The following is a 24,092-nucleotide window of genomic DNA, read 5'->3' on the forward strand; positions in this document are numbered from 1 at the left end:
AGGACCTGGGCCTGCTGGTGTTCCCAGCCTTTTCCTTCCTGCCAATGAGAATGAAAGCAGAATGCCTCACACTGTTTCCTCTCCTCTGCTATGAAATAAGGGTGACTCACCCCCGCTCGCCACCCTAAGAGAGATGCAGCACAGTTGAGGGGTTGCAATGTAAAAACACACGCAGATACACACACACATGGACGCTGGCCTACTATGCTGCATAAAGACACACACAACTCAAATGCAGTTGGGTAATGGGCCACTGGGGATGTTGCCAAAAGGCCAGAGTGGTTGGAAGAGGGTCTTAAGAGGGGGAAATGGTTCCCAGGGCTCTGAGAACAAAACTGTCTTTTTTTCCAGCATGCTGGATTTAAATGCTCCCTCACACTCACAGCAGGCTGGTCCACACGGAGGCCAATGCTGCAGCTCAGTGAATCAACACAAACACTCCAAGTTTGTCCACTGTATAAGACAAGAAATACTGCAGCAAATACATTTAACAAATGTTCATTCTGGTTAAGCATTGACTGCTGACAAGACCTAATAAAAATAAGAATTACAGACGTATACTGCAGAGAGGAGAAACCCTTTTAAGATAATTTGCTCTTGTATTGTGCAGCCCTGGCACTTCCACAAACCACATGGTCAGAGGCAACAGCAAAAACATCAGCAGAGTGAAAAATAAATGGTCTATGAGGGAGAACAGCCAGATGATGATAACATTAGAAAATGGATCCCGCTCGCTGGTAGAAAATACAGATTAGCTGAAATCCAGTCAAACAAGGATAACAGAGCAGCAGGGATGGGACAAGTAGGGAAATGTAGGGATGAGTCACAGCTGATGTGTATGAAAGGATGGGCAGAAAAAAAAAAAAACCCAACATTTGTTCACATATTAATACTTTTCATCATTTAACATTAACTCAAAATAAAATACGGAGTCTCCAAATCTTACCGTAACAGCAGAGCAGACACATCTTTGAGTTTTTACCTTTCCGGCTCCAAAACCAGTATTTGCGCCGTCGTTTCATTGTCAGTCCAGTGTCTTATATTTTGAAAAAGAAAAGAACAAAAAAAAAAGGAAAAAAAAGAAAGAAAGAAATACCAACCAAATATCTCCTCCTGACCTATCTATTCAACTGCTGACAGTGTTCATCCTCACTATGTTGTCCAGGATATTAAGGATCAACCTACCAGAGGCAACACGTCTCACACGGGACCTCCAGTAACCAGCGGCCCGACAGTCCATGCTGCGTCCAAAGCTGGTGGGCAGAGCGTGGTAGAAACAGTGGAGAGAGAAACTGATGTGTATGCAAAGATGAGGTCAAGGAACAAGAACTAACAACTGAAGTTTCCCTTTCCACATGCAAACAGTGGTTTTAAATGCACCTCTGTTTGGTGCTTTCTCCTCTTCCTTCCTCCACCTCAGCCAGTGAATGAAGAGGTAGATGAGACCCCCCACCACCTCCTCCTCCTCCTGACAGGACCCTGTTCTGTACTATGCTCTGCAGCACAGGAGAAGAAGACAGCACTGAAGAGAAAGACGAGTCACTCAACCATCAACACCTCCACGTCTTTATGTCCTCTTGCAAATGGAATGTCCATAATTTCGCAAAGGTGAGGAGAAAAAAAAAAGAAGGTTGGTTTACACAATTCCTCCACATCTTCCTCTCTGTGAAGTTACTTCCCCTTGATTGTAGCATGTAAGGTAATCCAGAGTACTTCAGCTTTCTGAGAAGAACTTCACGCGCTAACAATGCCAGTCAAGAGGGGGAAACGACACACACACCAGTCAGGAAGCCCTAGCTGGTGCATGGAAAGAAAAACAGTGCTTCCTGCCAAAAAAAAAAAAAAAAACCCAGAAGACAATTAGGCTGCTATTCACAGGACATACTGGGATTCAGACTGACAGTATTAATGATTGCCAATCAAACCCAACTGATAAGGTTTGGAGGCGAAATTAAAATTTACAGTCAATTAAAGAATCCATTAGAGAACAATCGGGCCTTGAAAACACACACACACACACACACACACGGTTACCAATACGTGGTGTCAGACTTTATGTTTAACCACCTTAAACCACCTTTTCTTGCTAGTCAAATTTTACGCATTTCTATACAAACAGTCTAAAAGTAGCTCATTGTTAGCTTCCTCTCTCCACCTCATTGTTTTTCCTGCAGCCATCCGTGAGAAATATCTCCCTGTCTTCCCAGAATCATGATAATAGCGTGCGTGCGTACGTGTCTGTGTGTGTGTGTGTGTGTGTTTGTGTGTTTGTGTGTGTGTGTGTGTGTGTATTCATGAGTCAAAATGAAGTGGTTAAAGAGCAAAAGCATAATAATCTGCTTTCATGTGGGAGGAACTCTTGCTTTTATACAGACATTTTGACAACATGAGAAACACAGTGATTATTTTCCTAATTGATATGGGAGCAGCTGCACAGTATCGTGCCAGTGGAAGGCTGCTTTGCAGTGGAGGAGTACTTGACTCTGCGTGCGTCCTCATCACACACTGAGCACGAAGGTCCAGCTTCAGGTCGGTGGGTGAAACATTTCTGAGTGTTTACCTCCACCTGCTGGCACATCTGAAAACTTCAACCCGGGTTCTGAATATTATATTGGTGTTTTTGTGTGGTGTGAGCATGTGTGCGCAACTACTGAGCAATATTACAGAAGCAAACACATGGCTTAGCCATTTCCGGCCTGAGTGCAGCCCACACCCACTTCAACTGAGCAAAAACAATAACTTCCTCCACACCTTCATGCACAGCCACGTCCAGTCTGAGACATCTCTGCTAGACACTGAGTAAACTCAGGGGAAAGATAAGGAAAATCTTATAATCCTGCATTCCTTAGAAATGATGTGTTATTTTTATGGCCCCTTAGATTTATGCACCTTAAGTTTTGCACTTTAAGACAAAACAGTGCTTTGATAACTATTCAACTGCCATATATGACAACAATATACACCATAGTCACTAATGTTATGCACTTTGCAGTACCAAAATGTAATCTGACTTTTGAACAGAACAATCATGCAAAACACAATAGCTGATAAAGTGATAAAATACAAGTGAAGAAGATCAATACACTGGGAACTTCACTTGTGGCATATTAATAGTCTCCATCAGGACAAGATTCCCTAATGAGATAGATTTCCATTCCTCTGTAAAGCACTTTGAATTGCTTTATGTCTGGATGTTGCTATATAAATAAATAAATGTGCCTTGCTTAATCACAGTCTCATGACCTGATCAATGTGCAGAGCACAAAGACCAAGCCGGATATTGAAGGAACACAAAACAACAGTATTTATGGAGTCGAATTAATGCCAGAAAATCTTTTAAAAAATTGAATTCCTGAGCCACAATTATAAAGACTGGTTAAAAACACATAAATCTGAATGCAAATCTATATTGAAATCTGCAAACAAGCTGCAAAGGCAAATTTGATGAATTACACCATACTATGATAAACATGTTAACATAATGAAAAATGCATAGTGAAAAAAACCAAACAAAACAAACCAAACAAACTTATTTCCACATCGAGCAGCGACTGAGCCACATTAGCATTTACAGTAGACATGGAGTAGAGTTTCCAGTCACCGCTGAATATAAGTCAGATATTCACTCTCCTTTTAACGCTGGTTTGGTTCCTACCAACCCTTCAGGAAAACATCTGGCTCTTAAGCTGCTAAGTGCTCCAATTTCTCCATCAGCTACTCGCTAACTTTGCTGCCTGCTATCGCTGGAACTGAGGTTAATGAGAGGGAATGAGAGTGGACCAAAAGTCTGGTTCATAAAACCAAAACAATGAGTTGAAAGATGCTAAAACGCACTGCACAGCTGAGGAGAACTGCAGAGGTGGGTAACAATTCATCACTAGGAGCGACACCACATAACTTTAATATTTTTTTCCCACTGTTAATATAAATATATTGATTAGTGTCTATCATCTATGTCTAATGATGTGTATTCTGAGAGGATGAGACTTTTTTGTTCATTGGTTATTTACAAGACTAGAAATTGATATAACCTCAACGCAGAGGGAAAAGAAAATTCTTTCCAATTGACCTTTTAAAGTTCAAATACCAAACACACATGAAACACTGCCTCTCCATACCAGGAGCTATGATTTATGGGTAGTTTACAGTGGTGTGGTTCAGCAATACTCAGAATATAAAAACAAATCATCTTCAAACCATCATGAACTGAGCTGCACAAGGGAAGCACTGTTGCCTGAAGTGAGTTAAAGCCAGTGGAGGAACAGTGAGAAGGTTCAGTTCAGACTGAATGGGTATCACTGTAGCAAAACAATAGCAGCAACAGTAGGCTATGACAGGCCACACAGTTTCTGATTCATACAGTCCCACTGCTTCTGTCTTAGCAGACAGAAAACAAACAGCTCTGTTGTTGGAGACTCATACAGCTGTCCTCACCATCTCAGACTGACATGCCCCCAAGCTAGTTGGACTTACAACACTAAGTAAATTTCATTCTACATGTGAGATATAATAAGATAAGATACTTGACCAGTGGGATGTGTTGTGTATAAAGCAATAGAGAAAGAGATCTTTTCCAGAGCAAAGCAAATTGTTTCAGCTTACTGCCGACCTGCCGTCACACACGAGAGACACAGATCCCAAAACACTATAGTGTTTATATGTGTGTAACCCAACTCTGTTACGCAACAGCTAACAGGATGACAGTGTAATATACAAATTTTATTTTCAAAGATGAACCCCTATGAAAGGACATCACACTGACGCACATGTGACCTTTAGTCCAGGAAGACGGGATCAAAACAGAAATAAATCATAATAAAGCACTAAATCATAATAAAGCCCTTTCTTTGGCATAAAATAATGGACTTCAAATGTCCAGTTTTATCCAGTGACCTAGAAGTATGAAGTCAAAATGACAGAGCATCATTATAAGTCTGATACGACTTCTCCTCTGAAAGCATATCCATGGTCCAAGAAAATGCAGGATCAGCCAGGCATAATAAAAACACTGGATCATTAGGAGTCATGATGAACCAAGTCAAATGGAAGGAATTACTGTTTAACTGTGTCAGGGGCGATGAAGTTATACTTATTCGTTTTATTTGGTGCTTTCACTTTCTGGAACTCAACCATGGGTCAAGTACAGGTTAGTTTTAACTTTACAGAAACAGCACTACATATGTTTACAATGGCTCAGTAATGAAACAGTGAGACTAGCACTGAGGCTGGGGAGCAGATTATGGGATGACAAGAGGAAATGTTCATCTATGAGAGAAAAACACAGATTTGCAATCCAGGCGGCAGCTATGGTGATGATGAAGCAATATGAATTTGACTGGAGTTTTGCTAACACACAATGACTCACTGACAGATAATATCTCATATATCTTGTCTTGTCTTTACCTCACTTCCTGACTCACAGCGTATCACCTGCAGACGTGTGACTGGGGCTGAGAGCTGACAGACACATTAGTGACTTGTGAGCTGAAGCCACCTTGCCCGATCTTAACAGTGGCACAGAGCAAAGTTCACATCAAACTGCAAGTACAGCACAGTGATCCTTAGCTGCATGTTTGCACAAGCGCTCCGCAGATTTGCAAGATAAGAGTAAGTCATGCGAGTTCCTCCTATCTTAGCGGTTCATGCCGAGACAGACAGTGTATGTATTCAGATCCTTGTTTTCTGAGAAATATAGACATACTGATCCAACTGAAGCCTGGGCAAACTTTCAGTTACAGCTGCCCAGGCTGCAGCTCTGCAAAGATCGATCTGGAAGCCTGCAAGGACACAGATCCCAAGACTGTGTCTGATCGCATTTAAAAACCAAGGCTGAAATACAAAATGCAAGAGTACATGTTAAGGGACTGATCTTTGATCGGAGATGAGAGATGCATTCTCAGCAGACTAAGTCCTTGGACTTCCTATGAAGAGGTGCTTTCCAGAATGAAGGAAAAAAAATGTGCCCTCCAGCATGTAGATGGTTACACAACAGGCTGGGACTTGCCTCTGATTCCTTCATACCTGCTGAGCAGCCAGTAACTCATCAGTGGTGTGTAAACAAGGATTATTATGAAGGTGTGTAGGTGTGTTACAGCCTGGTCATTCCATGCTTTCCCAACAAAACTGCCAATAACAAATGATGGCTAATACGAGACAGCCAACAAGACATAGCAGTGAGTCACCATGAAGCCAGGTAGAGCATTGACAGCCAGTAATAACTCCTCATGAACAGAAATGCAATATGTACCTAATAAGTGGGCATGATCAGTCCAGATAAAACGTAGAGTTATTTGTAATATTCATAATGAATATCTAGCAGTAGTTCTGGGCTAGTATGGTTCTGTTTATGAAAATGGTTTCCCAGCATTCCTTAAAAACTCACCTTCTTCCTCTGGCTCCACAGTTTCCAGACTTCGTGGTTTCCTGCGAAAAGCGACTCTATTAAATCCATCCATTCTACAAAAAGGCACTGACCGCTCCAGCATTGATATACTTTAGAAAGTCGCATTCAATAATGATCAAAAAGAACTCCAAAAGTTGAAGAAACGCAGTCCCCCTCCTTGCCACAATCTCAGCGCCGCGTCCAGCTGCTCCGCGGCAGCGCATATGCGCCTGCGACAAAAAAGAAAGAAAGAAAGAAAATCAGACTTGCCTGCGCAGGTGAATAAGTAACATTAAAGTAATCTAGACACATCGGAAACCGGTAAACAGCTGTAGGCTATACTTATGACAGCAGAGTCGGCTCCATCCACTTGCCCCCCTGCAAAGTCACCTTGTTGGGGGTGTTTCTCTTGCCACGCCCTTTCTCCCCCTCAATGAGTTCGAGTGGTGCAGACCTCCTTATTACTATGGCCAGTGTACTTACTGTTGGCCGCGGCGACAAGCACACACACACACACACACACACACACACAAACAAAACTATATGCCCACTGGGACTGGAAAAAAAGCTCATGTCTCATAATTATGTTAATTGTAGGCTATAACTAACCCTTATTACAAGATTTAGAAGATTTAGTAGTCAGTATTTTCTTCTTAAACCGAAAAGTAGTAGTAACTAAAATTGTCAAATAAATGTGGAAGAGTAAGGGTTTAATTAAAAAGGGTAATGCTATTCCTGCATTCCACATTTTCATTTGTCACTTTTGTCACAATTAATAGATATATATATTTTTTTTAATTATTTTTTTGGGCCTTTTATGGCTTTATTGACAGTGCAGTAGAGAGAGGAAATGGGGAGGCAGAGAGAGAAGGGATGACGTGCAGCAAGGGGCTGCCCGATGCGGGACTCGAACTGGGGCCTTAGCAGCGAGGACCTCTGCACATGGGGCGGATGCTAAACCAACTGAGCTATTCGACGCCCCTAATCGACATTTTAATGGAACACACAACTGTTGATACTTCGAAAAGTCAGTGCCCCTTGTGTCGATCAATTGATTCTTTGATGTCTAACTTTGGGGGAGATAATACAGCCTCACTGTTCTTGGGCAGAGCAATAACATATGTGACATCTAAGCCTTTCATTTAGTCAAAATTGCTTGTCCATGAATGAACTGTATGTTTATGAATGTTGTGATTATTATTTATCAGTAACGTGAACTTCGTGTACAGCTGCTGTTGGACTAACACTTGCAGTTTACCTTCACTTACCACCGCAGTTTATTGATTTTTGCTGCTGCTTGTGTCACGGAGTTCATAAGTTGGTGATCTCAGTTACCTTTACAAGATGTCTTGCTGTCATTGTTGAAGGTGCACTGAATTTAATTTATTGTTACAAACTTACCTGTTTCAATGTTATGTTATTTACTGTTTTATTGTGATGTATTAATTACCATGGAGATTTCTTATTTTATTTTGCGTACTTGAACGCCATACTGACTAACCCATGCAGACTTCACGCCGGAAACACTCCGTGTTTCGTCACAGTCTAACTCTGAACTCGTGGTAGGTTGGTTTACACTAAGCTCCGCCAAAATACTTTATTTTTTATGGGTAAAAGTGTGTTTTATTTGTCATATATGTGGAGATAAGCTCCTGACAACACTAACTAATATTCCGTGATGATGGTGGGTGGTTGAAATATATGGGGAGCAAGTTGCTCTACAGGTTAATGTGTAGATAACTTTGTTAGCTTTGCTAGTCGTTAGCTCGTGGCTAATCCTGGCGGTGTCGCTATTTGACTGGCAGCAAGCCTCATGTGTTTTGTTTCATTTTATTTTAGTGTATGCTGAGCTGCATCGTTAATGAGAGCTGGCTATGGATGCTGATTTTTATGTGTTTATTCACCAGTGCCAAAATAAATTGGGGTCCAAGCCGAACAGTAACTGAGAGTGGGTCATTATTTAATCTACACAAAGCAAGAGTACTAACCCGCTACACTTGCGGACTTCATGTTGGTTTACTCTGTGTCCATGAAAATGTGAGTACTTGTGTTGTGTAACTGTGTCGTTTAATAAAACAGCATGTTATGTAATCTGATTCCATCCTGTATGGGAGGGAAGGGCTGGCATGGGAAAATAGCAGGAAATTAACAACCGCCGTCAAGCCCCACCGCCAGAACAGTAATGGCCGTCAGGACGTGTGGTGTGCTGATAAGCCCCGAAAACCATTGCAGCCGGATCTCTCGGCCCAGACCCGGCCTAGTCATTGCCAGAAAAATTTTAATAATAGCATAAGAAAAGTAAACTGGAGAACAAACAAACGCAGAAACAGTTTTGGAAATCGGACGAACAGGAAACGGGCGCACATCTGTCGACTTTAATGGACTGAGCACATACGGGCATTCGGCCGAAAGGCGCCAACTTTGCTTTAAATATAAAACAAAAGCAGGATGGTGGCAAAAAATAGGCAAAAACTAACATTTGCATATCACAAACTGAATATCAGTGAAAGGGAAACCATGATTGTACTTTATATTCTGAGCATACATTTTATAGTAATTACTGTAAAAGTTATTTTTGTGCCTCATTCCTGAATGCACAGTGGGACTTTTTGTGGACAACAAATACATTTTGCAAACACAAATTATATTTTGAAGAAAAAATATTTTTGAGCAAATGATACCGTAACCTGAGCAAACTAAAATCTATTCTGTGCTCAAATCTATTTCTCAGTTTGCTATTATCCACAATATCAATGTGTCACTCAGTTTTAGTCAATTCTATGAGAAGCTGCTAGGCTAAAACTGAATACTTCACTTTCACATACAAATATACCGGTATTAAGCACTTGCACATACATGCATACTATCAGTTATATACTGTACATACATGTATACATACAGTTATGCATGAGTAGTACAGTAGCTTAAATAAGCCACTGGGTTTCGCCATTGCAATGTTTATTCCCAGGTGAATCCCGGTTTTGGTGTTGTTTGACCGCTGTGGGACATGGTAGTTTTGAGGTTCTGTGCGGGACGCCATTTTGGTTTATTGTTTTCTTCTCTCATGTAAGCAGTGTTAACAGCAGCCTGCATCATCTTACAATAGCTTTATTTAAATCACACTCTCAGTCTTTCTGTTTTCTGTTAAACTATCTGTACACATGTTAGTTAACAGGTTGCCATGGGTTTGAGACGTGAGCAGTTATATTTCCTTCTTCGTAATGTTGGCTAGCCAGCAAGCTTTCTGTGCATCACAGCAGCACTTCAGTGGAAACTGTGGGATGTTTGATCTGATTGGTTACACATACACATGCTATTCATCTGCTAGTTACTTTAACTTAGCAGTCAGTTATGGCTTCTCTCTCTCTCTCTCTCTCTGTGTTTTTGAAATTTCAGTGTAGAGGATTGTGATGTCAGCTGTCAGGGAGGGGGAGTAAGCTCCTAGCCGCCATGCATACTGGTAAAACGGATCAGTGACATCTTATCTCCGGGTTTGTGCTCCTATAGAAGTGTCAAAACCTGCGATCGGTTAATATGTGTTTTTAAAAACTAATTTTGGGGTAACTGTGGTGTTTTACATCAAGTCTGGACTGGACAGGTGTGTTTACAGTGCTGCGCGCTGCAAGACGTTTTAGCAGGAAAGGGGTGAAAATTACCTGGGTGTTGTGTTAATATCAATGCCGATCGGAGCCGGAGCTGCATCTACTGCTTTTTTATTTAATACATTTACCATTATGTGTTTTCATAGGCACACCAGAATCCACCTCAGGCTAGAACCACACTGAGGTCCCTAACATCCAGCAAGAATTGGTAAGTCATGCATATGACTACACCCCCATACGTATATGGACTCAAATTAGGGTTATAATGATTTTGAACTTGTAAAGTGATGTTCACAAATCCAATATTTCTAGTTGTAAATCAACCTTTGTAAACCTGTAAAATCAGTCTGTTAGAAATTAAAGTTTCTACATGTGGAAAAAAATGTGCTTGTGTCAAAGAGATTTGTATTCATTAAAAAGACTATGTGAATCAAAACTATGAACAAAGAATCAGTGTTGAGGCTGCACAGACATAAAAAAAGAAGACATGGTTTTGTCAACATCTGTGTACTAATACAGAACAGAAAACTGTAAAACTCTGCACTCAAAAGTTTCCCCAGTGTGTGCCACTGACATTACATGGGTAAAAATTTGAAATTTGTCAGAGTGCTGAGTTTTAGCGCCTTTAAAGCCATTTCTTTTTCTTTGTGTAACCTCACCACTGGTCATCTCTTTACCGAAAGCACAATTTTTTCACACTCACAATCTTGAATTTTTCATGCAGATTTATTTTACAGGTTTACAACTACAAACTTTGGAATTTTTTGTAAACGTTAAAAGCTGCGTGCTCTTACTTTGAAAAGCAAAAAAGGTGCATGTAAATCACAATTTTACAATAATAAGAAAAGAAATATTATAATTTGAGATTTAGATAGACACTCCAATAGTGAGGGGCATGCAGCTAACAAAATGTCATAGGAATGTGATTGATAGCTCAGACTGAGATTAATTTAATACAAATGTCCAGCCAGACCAGATCATTATCCATCAACAGATGAACATATGGTCTGTGTGTGTGTGTGCGTGTATGCATACATGGATAATTTGTGTAAAAAATTGTGGGATAGAGATTCAGACACACACAAAGTCACATACAAATCCAAGGACAGATCTTTAATTTACTTGTGAAACCAATTAAATAGTTTAAATGGAGGAGAAACTGTAAAACCCTCTGTAGTACAGCATACAGCTATCATTCTTTTTAAACCACGTTTTTTAGTTTTTTATTTTCTTTATCTGGATTAGTCTCTCTCCATCCACTGCTATATTGTGCAAACAAACCAAGAGAGTTAGCTCACCAATGAGCCTGCATGGGGTTCAGAGGCTACTTTTGGACCACAAATATTTTCATCACTCTGTAGTCAAAAGTCAAACAATCTACACCGTTGACAAAGACAAATCCAACAAATGTACACACACAGAACAGAAAGAGTCCACTCATTCTCCACAATTGTAACAGGAAATGCTTTTTTATCTGTCATTACAACACGATACTGGCTATGTATGTTTTAGTCTATCCGTTTCATATCCATGTGGCAGAAGTTATGTGTTGTGAGGACAACATCAACATTAAAGAAATTATGAGGGCGTAACAATACAGAGAGGGGACTTCAATTATGCAACAAACGTCACAAAATACATCCATCTCAGTCAGACTTAGCCCAACTCCTCTGTGATCAAAACAGTGTTTCACAAAGAAACAACATTTTGACTGTGTCAAGGGAAACTGACAGTAGTGCTGTAACCATGTCTCCACTGTTTTAAGAAAGCTGGGGACACTCTTGCTGTCTTATTCTTCTAGTCAGCCTGCTGGTTAGTTCATTGTGACAGAACTGGCTGAAAGATTAAATGTAAATCTCATCCAGATCAGTCTACGACCGGTGCTACTGTATTGCTATAATGCATACTGCATAATTGTGCTTGGACAGTACTGCATACTGTTTGGACGAAGCATGTGGAGACAGCTCAACAAGGAGATGCTACAATGACAGACTAGGGTAGCTTGAAGTGTCAATTTCGTTGACATTTCTATCATTGTCATGGTATGGGAAACTAAAGGTAATATGTTTTCTGACAAATACAGAGAAAGAAGCTCATGGAGAATACTTTGTGGTGATGAAGGTGACGGTAACTCAACAAGGAAGCACACCTTTGAGGGAATCCTCAGTTCGTAGCTAATGTTAAAAAGAAAGAGGTCAGATCACTCCATGGTCACCTACACCTGTGCAATTCAAAAGGCAAAAACTCAGGCCAACAGCCCTAGTCCTGATCTCAAACTTCCTCTCATCTACCTCAGTCTCTACAGAGATCTGAGCTACGTAACAGACAGAACCACGTCACCAGAGTCTGCTGTAAAAATAAATAAAAATAAAAGGAGGTATAAAATAGTCTTTATGCACATGATTTGCAAAACAAAACTTGTATAAAAAAACACAGGCATTCCAAGAAAGACTAGTGGCATTAGAAAGGTAGTTGAAATCCACCCATCACCACCACAAGAAACAATTTCCTTGTAATGAAATGCTTACCTTCACTAGTCTGTTTGCAATTTCAAACCCAATGTACTCTCACACCCCTATGTAAAAATGGCATATACTGTATAGTTTTTGATTATTATACTGACAAAATCTAACATCTTAAATGTATAGTAAGGTTAGGCAAGTTTTAAACCTGCTCACTAGACCAGTAAGAAGATTTGCAATGAGGAAATTCTGTTTTGTTTTTGGTTGCATTGGTTTTCCTTTTTTGAAGTGAACAGAATTGGCCATAAATGTGCCAAGGTGTCTGTGATCACTGAAGTCTTCACCACACGCAGTAAAACACATCTTGATTTCCATCCTGAAAAATGACCAACAAACACAGAAATAACACATTCCAGTAATAAATATCTCAGAAACTTGTCACAAATCAATATGTAAATAAATAATCAATAAATTATAAATAAATACTGGTGGGAATAAGGGAAGAGATTCCCCTGATTTGTCACTCTGGCATTTGAGCCTCGGTCCAGTCTTTTCTTGGACAGGATGTCACTTCCAGAGAAGATGAGAGCGCCCTGCTCTTCTTCTGCGACCGAGGTAACCAAGAGGCCTGCCAGGGGCCGGGCCATGTAGGGGTTGGGGGGTTGGGGGTCACAGAGTCCACTAGGCACCAGGTTGGACTGTGAGGTTGGGGGGGGGACCCCCTTCCAGAGTGTCTCTGTCTCTGCATGACTCCTACCAGACCCAGGCCAGGGCCTGGGCTGGAGCAGCCAGGTTAGGTGCCGGGGGGATGGGCTTGTTGGACCAGACAGTTACAAGGGTCGCAGGGGGAGAGAAGGCTACTGCTGCGGGACAGGACTGCGTGGTGATCCTGGAGGTCTGCCACAAATTTAGGACTGTGAAAATACAGAGACAAAGGAGAGAAGAATAAATAAGACTGAGTGAAAAAATGTATTTTCAGGGCTGTAGGAGAGGGGAAACAATGGTTGGAAGAACAAGGTTACACCAAATAAATAAAAAAAGCAACATATAACAAAGGCCAAAAGACTGGTGTGGTTTGCTTAAAGGAAAAGTTTGAAATTTTGGGAAAAAACTATTTGCTTTAATGCTAAGATTTAGATGAGAAGATTGATACCACTCATGCCTGTATATAGTAAATATGCTGCCACCAGCAGCCAGTTAGCTTAGCTCAGCTCAAGGGCTATCCAAACATAGCTTCCAAAAAGTCAAAGTATACCTTTCAAACCACCCCAGATACAAGGGAAGGGCTGCTCATACTTCAGGACAAAGTATTTGGTGAGTACATCTACAGAACAAAACAGGGTTAGAGAGAAAGGCTAACCAGCACAAAACTTGAACCAAACGGCCTCAGATCTGTCAGCAGTGTCCTAGTTGCCTTGTGTGAATGTCTCTAACTTATGACATGCCTGTTGGTAAACTCAAAACATTAGCCAAACATTAGCCCACTAGCCGAATGTTAGTGAATGAATGCGATGCTTAAGCTAATGTAGCTCCCTCACGGTGGACAGCTTGTCAAACACAGGTGTAACTAATGATGCTAATTACAGCTACTGGCTAACTTGCATGTGTGCTTTCCTGCTATGGAAATTCAATGTCTGATGAGCATTGAGGGAAGTCATACTCAGATATTTATTTACGTAACAGCAATACCACAGTGTAAATTTATTCCATTACAAGTAAGAATCCTGCATTCAAAATTTTACTTCAGTAAAAATATGTTAGTATTTGCATCAAAATATCCTTCAAGTACCAAAAGTATTCATTATACAGAGTGGCCCCATTTAGAATAATATTATATTACTGGATTATAATTATTGGTGTATTAATGTGTACGTCACTTTAATGCTGCAGCTGGTAATGATGTCACGAATTTTAATTTCTTTAAATACTGCTGGGTAGCTTAATCTGTAATAATATATGATTATTTGTTGATTATATGCTGTATGAATAGAATCTGCAACATAACTAGTAACCAAAAGATTGCTTTAAAATTGTACTTAAGTACAGTACAGTAGTAAATGTACTTAGTTACTTTCCACCCCTGCTACTGAGTCTACTAAAAAGTCTATAAAGGGAAAACTATAGCACTCATCCTAAATTCACATTGACCTTTGACACTAAATCTTAACTTAAGTGTTTACTTTAATATCACGATTTTGACTTGAAAGTATGAATATGAGTGTTGACATTAAGTAGATTAATAGCACATATATAAAACTGCCATGCAAAACTATACATGCAAAGTGAAGAAAAATTCTACCAATCCCTCGCCCATTGAGAAGTGTTTATTATTTATGCAATAGAAGGGTTTCAGCCATAACTTAGCTTTTACAAATGCAGATGTGCTACTTTAAAAAGATGTGAAAAAGTCTACATTAAAGAGTGATGAGCGATAGGCTACAACTACTTAGTTGTACAACTAGATGGATGGATGGATGGATAGATAGATAGATAGATAGAAGTTGGTGATCCTACTACTAGCAGGTTCTACAGCTTGTTACCTGCGGGCTAGGGAGGCTCTCCCTCGCCTTAGTTGTGGGGAGAGTGACGGTACTGAGGCAGCAGGCTGCTGACAATCTACAAGAAACTGATAAATTAGACAGATATACAGACTGGTGACACTCAGGGTTAGACAATAGAACAGAGTAACAGGGAGGACAAAACAGGGGAAGGCTTTGTCAGAGACAAAGAGACTGACTGGTTGGCCAATATAGCTGGTTTACATAATGTAGAAGTAACAATATGATCCTCATCCGTATACACTTGCTCTCATGGCACAGCTAAGTCATAGGGGTGTTTATAATTTTTCATAATATCTGAGATAATCTTACTTTTGTGTTTTTGCTTGGTTAAGTTTCTCTAGAACAAGAAACATAGAGTTTTACATTTTAGAGCCATATCAGAAAAGAAAGAACAAGAAGAGCAATACAGGAAAAAGATCATATGATGGAAATATGAGGGAAATACTTGAAGCCAGACTGAGTATAACCTGACTGCTTCTACAACATGTCACTTGTGTGAATGGAATTAATAATGTAGTAATAATGTAAACCAGTCTCATCTGACCACGCTGACAGGATCAGTCTCTGCACAGCTACACAATCAGCACTGGGGGTGGACAACACATAGCACCCTAAGAGTCAGAAACATGGACACATTTACACACACATACACACACACAGACACACATGTAAATCCATTATTGTATTAATTTGTAAAGCACAAAAGGGGGAGGACAAATACTTGGGATTATCGTTGAACAATCCAATCCCGCTCAACTCCATAACACCTGCTACTCATTTCAATTATATGTTCAAACTTCACACAAGTCAAGCTTGTCAGTTCCACTTAAGAGTTGTTTTCAATACTTTACCTACTTAGAGAACACATGTATGATGTCTGTTAAATGTTTAATTTGTTTTACTAATGATATGATTATCTGAGGTGGGATAAGGGAGGAAGAAAGTCCAACAGCATTTGGCAGGAAAGAGAATGAAAATGTGTTCAGACACTGCCATCCGGTGGTAAGAATTGGCGACAATGTAAGAGCAGTTTGTCAGGGAATTGGTCATCAGCGTAGGTATATAGGGATTTAGTCTGTCCCATTTGCTTTTCTTTTTATACCAAATGCGGGGTAGGAGGAGATGAGAATAGATGAACAATCAAAGAGGAGGCTGAGGCACAGAGAGGAGGTCTGACTGGTTTCTATACTACTCTAAACAACACATTAACCATTTAATACACTCTAAGCCTGTCAGATGCTTTTTAACAGACCTTTACATGTGACAAAATAAGGCATGCAAAGATAAACTGCAGGAAATATCATTTTACAACACATAATTGAGAAAAGGCTTAATGTAATAGGTTAAACATTTTAATAAAAAAAACTTTCTAACATGTAATTTACTGAATCTGCCACAAGGAGGTGCTCTGAGTCATTGTATATGGACAGAGATGCTGCAGCCATTTTTTACTACTTGGTTTTCACTTTGAAACACTTCCCAGTACTGTAGGAGAGTGATACATGATGTAATACGTTATGGTAGCTGGTAAAAATATCGAATTCATAATGGTGTTCATTATTAAATTCTATGCTGACCAACTGTCAGTCAACCTTTACAACAGCAAATGTTTGTGAGGATGGTCATTGCTGTCATGGACTCCTTCCTCCTGAGTGTTGCTGCATGTTCAAACCATAGACATGTTATACCAGTCTTTCCTCCTCTCTGTATCCCACCTAATTCCAAGGCTTCTGGGAACTGGGTACACAGTGGATATTAGTGTACAGATGATGATGAATCATCGCTTTCGACGAAGGTGAGGAGATATTGAGGCGGGGCTGTTGATGCTGAGCTTGTGTGATGGGGACAGTTGACCTATGTTTTGTCTCGCGTAAATGAGTCGTTTGCACTCTAAGCTTAGCCACTCAGTGTCTATCATGATGGGCTGGCTGTCCAGAGACAAACTGGAGTAACTCAAGTCAGGCAAAGTTGAAGCTGAGGTCTGGATTGTTTCAGAGAGTGTGTCTGGAATCCACGCAGACATGGACGGACAGGTGGTTATCTCTACAGAGGGAGCACTACCGAGGGTCAGGGAGGTGTTCAGGGTGGGGGTGGTGATGATGGAGTGGCTGTGGAGCCTGTTAGGGCTGGGTGGAGCCGTGAAGGCGCCTCTGCGACTTACTTTGGGCGGGCTGCTTTTTATCTTGGGCACTTTAGCGCCACGGCCACGGTGGGTCTGCTCATTGTCAAACTCCAGATCCTCTAGGCGTTGGGTCAAGGCCAGTTTCTGCTGGATAGCCATACGGAGGAGAGAGTTCAATGTCTTCTTCTCATCCTCTGCTGCCGCCAGCTGCCTCTGCATCTCATCCAGCTGGGTGACATACTCATCACACCTAGGTAGAGAGAGGTAAAAGGACAGATATCTGGTATCACACAATTTATTATTCACATTAACACGTTCCCTATGCCTTTTTTCACACTAACATTCCTTTACATTTATACTTCTGCATCTTTTAATGCTTCATTTTTTCAAAACCCCTCTCACCTTGTGGCAAACATGGCCCTAAGAGACGAAAAGGTGGCAGCATCTTCTTTCAGAGCTTTAAGCTCGTTCCTCAGTTTCATCATGGTCTCTGTCACCATCGCCTTTTCATTCTCGTACTTGCTCTTCAAGTTAGCCAGCGCAACCTCTGCTGTCTGCAAAGGAGGACATTTGAATTTAACTCTTCACTTTCCATGGAAATCGCATGCTATGACTATTTTTTCACTATGTATTAAGAGCAAAGAAAAACCTTCACCTGTTTATTGGCCTTGAGCACCAGCCTGAGTGTGGCTATCTGCTCTCTCTTGGTGCTGAGCAGGGACTTGAGCTTGAGTAGTTCCTCCATGCATGACTCCTTGTCCTTGTCAAGCATCGGCGCCAGCTCCCTGGCTGCAGCCCTCTGCCTTGACAGCTGCAGTGAGCGGTCAACAGCCCTCTGGAGGTGTTTGATCTGGTCTCTGATGATAGCATTCAAGTTGTAGATATTCATGGGCTCCTTCCGCAGGTCCCCACCTGCCTCTGAGGGCAGTGGAGACGGGCAAGGAGAGATGCTGATGACTGGGGAGCCGGTGGCGTTGCGGGTGGGGCTGCTATGGCAGGATGAAGAGTCCGCTGTGTTGGTATTTGTCTCATTGTGATGGGCATCTTTGGATGGGGAGTCCATGGGACTGCGTGGGGACTCAGAGGAGCAAGCTGCAGATGCTGCAGCGAGGCGTCGTGCCAAGCGAGGCGAGAGCAAAGCCCGAGGATCATCTGAGCCTTTCAGGCTGCCGCTGCGTGTGACGCGGCTCTGCCGGTAGTAGTCCAGCATGACGCGGTTGGGTGTCTCGTTGTTGCACAGACAGACGTGGTGGTACAGCTGTGCCAGTTCTTCACTGAAGGTTACCAGCTCGTCTTGTGCTGTGTTCAGCATGCCTTGGCTCTCTGTGGCTGTGCTTGAGGCCACTCGGAGCTCTGCCTCCAGGCTTACCACCCTCTCCCGGCCCTCACGACAGCTGCGTTCCAAATGAGTTACCTGTTTGGAAGAAGTCATTTGGACAGTTGGGATGTTATAGGATGCAGAACTGAACAATAAAAACATTTGCTACACATTGCTACACGTGACATTGACAAACCTGTTCATTCAGTGCCTGGACTTTGTCGTCACTGTGGCTATCTCCCTGCCCCTCCACAGCCTGGTTATACTTCTCCTTCAGGGCCTTCAGCTCTGCTTTCAGGTCAATCACCTCTGTCACCGCCACCTTGTACTTACACTCCAGGATCTCAAACCCGTGGATATCGGGATCATGGTGACCATTGGCTGGCGGTGATACAGAGCCACCGTCAGGCTTCTCACTCTCTTGTGGGTCATCAAGCTCTTTGTCTCCATTGAGGCGTTTCATGGCATTGACACGTTCAGTGAGGCGATGGACCCGCTCATTCTGCTCGGTCAGGGCGCCCTGTGTGTGCTGCAGTTGGGTCTGTGACTCCTGCAGGTTCATGAGCAGCGCTGCCTTCTCCCGCTCCACCTGTAGGATGGGAGGACACACACCATAATGAGTTAGTGTTTCATGATGTTCAACAACAATGATCAACAACAACGAGAGCCTTTATTTTTTTTATTATTTACACATTATATCATCATATGTTATGTCGTTCAATCACAATATTCAGTGTAACTACATTTATGTGTTCAATATAAATGAACTTGCAAACTTTTCTCAATAAAAAAATGAAGATCAAAATAGCAGGCTGCCAATAAAAGCTATAGCAGGACTCCTGCCTAAACTTTGTGACATCAAGGGGATAATAAATACAAAAACAATACACCATGAAACCATCATTACTAGGCTGCAAGTGAACAAACACAGGTGAATCATGGACAATGTATCATATCAGTACTGACTTGCCCAAAGGCGTGCAATGACATATGGTTGCTGTTTAATTGCTTCTTGACTGTGCGTCACCAGCTGCTTTGAAAGGGTGACACTTTACTGATCCAACATCCCTGAACAGTGTCTATAGTGAGAGAGACAAAAACTGATTTTGCGAAAATTCAGCTAGCAATCACAAGCCCGATGCTGCTGCCATTTATATCCTTCCCATAATAATCAACTGGAAAGTGAAAATTGATTAGGGAGTAATTGTGTTTACAGAGAAGGGCACACTGCTAATATAGCAGCCACAAATCTAATTTTCTATCTCCCAATGGGGCTCAGCTAGGGACAAAAGTACAGTAATGACTTAATTAGATTTTAGCATGAATCTGATTTACCTTTGATTTCTATATCGTTTAACATACTTTGCATATCCCCCTGTATGGTATGCCTGTTTATGAATGTTTGATGCACTCATGTGACTCAGTGCATTAGTGAGAGTAAGAGAAAGACAGTTCTTACACTGTATTATATAATCATTATATTTATAGTCTTTGTTTATATGGAAGTAGCTTATCACAGTGCAAGCTTAGAAGTAATTGTGGTATAATTGTAAGTGTACAGTGGAAAAAAACTTATATGACATTTTCCCTCCCTGGTAGGGTCTCTATTTCTGTTCCCCTGTCTCTAAACTGAAAGCAGAGGTAGTCAGTTTCTGTCTCCGTCTTGCAGCTGGATCTGCTCCTCCTGCTTATTGGACGCTAATCACCTTGACAGGGCTCCCTATGGCACACGCATATGTACACGCAGCAACTCTACTGGACTCCATGTTGTGCTTCTGCTATGGCTTGGCTGTAGTTTTCATTACTCCCACCTTTGCAAATTTAAAAAGTTTACTTGACACTTGACACATGATACATGATATAAGATAAATGCTGCATCAAATGCACATGTACAAATATTTCTGCTATATCTTAATGGTGGGTCACTGGCAAAAGTCATTATTATGGCATTCAGTAAAGTAACCTGTGGTATTTTTCCTGTGTTTCTTTTGTTCATCAACTTGTCATTTCCTTGCTTTTACCATCGGCACACTGTGAACAGGACTGCGTTCATTGTTGGAGCAATGAACACTTACAAATGTGCTGTAGGAAAGTGGATCAGAATAGACATTTGCTTATGTGAGGTGTGTCTGGCTCCATCCCTCTGCAGTAAATTTAATAGAGGGAGTGTCGATGGGAGATAGCAGCTCTACCCACAACCAAAGTGACAAGTGGCGTCACAACTGTCCATGAGAATGAACATTAAATGACACAAAAGGTCTGAACAAAAAATATGTGGGAATAAAACTGGGTTTTTTTATGGGTAATTTCATTTATAGCCCTGCTTTAAGGCCCTTTACTATGACCCACCTGTAGCAGCTGCTGTTTGAGCTTCTGCATCTCTGACAGGTTGAGTTCACTGAACAGATCTGGCACAGGGTGCAGGGCTTCTCCTTTTCGGCCTGGGCGGTACTCCCCATTCATCTTAGCCAGCCCTGTGCCTGTGTGGAGGTGACCGTTGCGCCGGTTGCTGTCCTCATTATTGCCATTAGCAGTAGGGATGGCGCTGCCATTGGTGCCGTTGGTTCCGTTTGTCTCCTCTGGGAACTTGAGGCCCTCAACGCCAGTGACAGTGAGTGCCAGATGGGCCCCTGCTCCATAGACGCTGTCACTCAGGCTGATATGGTGGGCCAGTTCCTTTCTTAGGTTGTTCTTCTGCTCTCGCTCACTCTTGAGGGCATCCAGGGCTTCTTCTAACTGACCCTCAGAGATTTCCTTTAGACGTAAAGCGTCTTCAAGCTGGCTGTTGAGAAGAACAGTCTCCTCCTCTAGCACCTTGATTTCATGTTTTAGTCCCTCATACTCCACCTGGGGGGAAACAGAAAGGACAGGAAAAGAAAGGAGTAGAAAACAATTAATTGAATTACTTAATTTATTATCATTTTAATATAGTCCCCTTTAGGCTTCCATATAGAAGCTTTTATGCAATACTTAATCTAAAATTTGTGCTTGATGATGTGGTCAAAAAAAAAATCAATAGTAATCTGGATTTGGTTACAAAGCAGGTAAAGGCATTTTCTTTTTTACATTCAGTTCAAAAAACTGGAGCTTACTGTGACATAAGCCTTCCAGTAAGACCAGCAGAATTACATCACAATAGTGATTTTATGATGATATATGGCCTTAATCTACTCCAGCACAGAACAGGCATTTTGTTACTGTAAACAGTACAGACGCTGTATGAGTCTGTGTAATTGGATAGGGGATAACGTAACCCCTTACAGAAAATAAAGGACGATGACCAACTAGATGAGAGCACTGTTTGATCCAGTGCATCACAGAACTGTTAACTAAAATGCTGAGGGTTCTTCATACTGACCTGGCTCTGCTTGAGTGTAGAGACCAGTTTCTGCAGCGTGATGTTCTCCTCCTCCAGCTCTGTGTAATCCTGAAGAAGCCTGGTCTCCCTGAACTTGTACTCCTTGATCTCCTCCCTCATCCTGCTCCTCTGTAGCTCCAGCATCTCGTTACTCTGGAGCCCAGAAAAGAGGGATGGAGAGAGAAAAGCAGGGGCAGAAAGATGGGTACAATGAGGACAAAGGAGTGAGGAGAGGGAGAAAAGGAGGAGAAAAAGAGCATGAGGATAAGAAAGTTTATGAAACATTTTCATTATCTTAAATGCAATGAGTCAGCACCCTCACACCTAGAAAGATCATTCTTTTTAGTCATCTGCTTTGCACAGACAGAAACATAAGCGTATATGCTGGACCAGATAAAGTGTCGCTGGGAGAGATGCACAGACACAAAAGTCATAAATCTACATACAGTAGGCGGCAGCCCTGGGAATATATTGAGACCTCAGCAAAATCATCTGAGCTCACATTATTACTAATGTTACCTGAAGGAACTCCTCTGTTAGCTTAAAAGCCCAGACACAGTCAACTTTTACTAGCTTGTAAGGTCCACTTATTGATAGGGGTGGTATAATAGGGTTGTGTACAGTACAATGCAACTACTGGGCTTATATAGATGGCTTATATGAAGTATAGAATAGCTAATAATGAAAGTCTGTGCGCATGTGGGTACTTCCCTCACTGCAGAGCTCCCTGCTGCTCCCTGTACATATGGCAGAAGTGCTGACCCAGAGCCAGTGTCAGGAGTGGGTACACACTCAGGAGGTAGACGCTCATAGAGCACAGACACATACGGCCTCCAGGATCTCTATATTCCTGTGTGTGTTTAGGGGTGGATGGCAATTTTAAAACTGGCAAATGGACTGAAACTAACGACCGTTATGATACACTGAATCTTTTGATTTGTACAGTGGCTGACAGCAGCTCCTGTATTCATGAAGCTAATGGAGGCTAAACTGCAAAGTTCATAGAAGTACAGCAGGGCTGCTTCATCGGCTGCACTGAAAAATACTTTTACTCTGATCCAGGATAAGGAGACAGAAACCAAACATGACAATTTAAGAAAAAACTGAATCATACAATAACATGTTCCAATTACATCCAATTACATATTCACGCTAATGTGGGGAATTAACACCGAGTTGTGTGTGAAGTGCACAGGATTAGAGGCCAATTATCAGTCAGTGAGGCTCCATAGAAGCGTAGCTGATTAGGGGCTACAGAGGCCGGGGTCAGGGACAGTGCAGCACACAACACTGGCACTGGGCCTGCCACGGGCCAGAGTTGGGCAAACCCACCCCCTGACCTGGAGTTCACAGCACTGACTGTGACTGTGACAGCTCAGAGAGATTCATGATACACTGGCAGAAGTCCAGCCATGTTGTATTCATTCATCATCACACCAGCGCCGTGGCCATGGTGATGCGGAATAAAGACAGAATTCCCCTCATTCCTGACAGGATCCTGGACAAATATACAGTAAGGTGATCACACATATATATGTCCATCAGTTATTGTAACTTCTGATGTTCTGATGTACACCTGCTGACTACAAACAGCAGAAGCAAACTTTTCCTGCTTGAGTGAAACTTTCCCCAGATATTTTTTTCTGGATGAATCTGCATATGCTAATAATGTTTCTGAAGGGTTGTTTGGAACTTGCAAAAATCTTTTGATTAGACATGATTTGTGACGAATGATGCCCCCAGTGTGGTTGCCAACACCTGCTTCTCATGATGAAAAAGGCGGTGACTCCTCATTAACAGGCATCACACATGCTAATGAGGATTTCAAAGACAGGCAGAAGGCATTTGATGAACACATCTTCAAAGAGCCACGATCACGACGCAAACAGGTGACAGGTGCACCATCAATATGTCGACCAGGCTTATCAGGGAATTAGTTTCCAAATTGAAAATATTGATTTTGTCCAATATGCTTCAAAATCTTGGGATTTCAGACTATAACACAGCAACAAGGGAACCTCACAACACTCCCTGATGAATTTAGTGAATGGGGAGTGTGTGTCCCGTGGGTGGAGTGTTGGTTGTTGTGTGATGAGAGCAGCCTGGCTCACTCTGTCCCTACACATGTGCCGAGCTCAGGGCATTTCACTTATTCCCCAGCTTAGCACCGGATTTGCCCCCCACAATGGGGTCGTGGCCGCTGTGTCTGACCCCGGCTCGAACTTCTGCACTGCCCGACACAGTGGCTGCAGACGTGTCGTGCATGCATGCATAAACACATGCTTGC

The 24,092-nt window shown here is 41.8% G+C and overlaps 2 protein-coding genes across 5 annotated transcripts in view; both read right to left on the minus strand.

Annotated features, from left to right (window-relative positions):
• fgd4 (FYVE, RhoGEF and PH domain containing 4) overlaps nt 1–6,485 on the minus strand; it is a 49,449-nt gene extending 42,964 nt beyond the window's left edge. The window contains exon 1 of the mRNA XM_022749936.1: nt 6,383–6,485. Within this exon, the coding sequence (XP_022605657.1) occupies nt 6,383–6,485 (103 nt within the window). The remainder of the gene's footprint in view (nt 1–6,382) is intronic.
• Nucleotides 6,486–10,880: 4,395 nt separating this feature from the next.
• LOC111225198 (protein bicaudal D homolog 1-like) overlaps nt 10,881–24,092 on the minus strand; it is a 30,672-nt gene continuing 17,460 nt past the window's right edge. Inside the window, exons 3-10 of one of the 4 annotated variants that reach the window (XM_022749928.1) lie at nt 21,806–21,958; nt 20,797–21,294; nt 18,644–19,036; nt 17,785–18,543; nt 17,532–17,683; nt 17,169–17,379; nt 14,987–15,072; nt 10,881–13,360 (exon numbers count right to left, since the gene is read on the minus strand). In XM_022749928.1, coding sequence (XP_022605649.1) covers nt 13,240–13,360; nt 14,987–15,072; nt 17,169–17,379; nt 17,532–17,683; nt 17,785–18,543; nt 18,644–19,036; nt 20,797–21,294; nt 21,806–21,958 — 2,373 coding nt within the window. In that variant the 3' untranslated portion in view covers nt 10,881–13,239. Of the gene's footprint in view, nt 13,361–14,230; nt 15,073–15,123; nt 17,380–17,531; nt 17,684–17,784; nt 18,544–18,643; nt 19,037–20,796; nt 21,295–21,805; nt 21,959–24,092 lie in introns of those variants that run through there. The other 3 variants (XM_022749927.1, XM_022749926.1, XM_022749925.1) reach the window with 3 other exon arrangements.

Source organism: Seriola dumerili, unplaced genomic scaffold (assembly GCF_002260705.1).
Source record: "Seriola dumerili isolate Sdu_G_001 unplaced genomic scaffold, Sdu_1.0 BDQW01000147.1, whole genome shotgun sequence".
Lineage (NCBI taxonomy): Eukaryota > Metazoa > Chordata > Actinopteri > Carangiformes > Carangidae > Seriola > Seriola dumerili.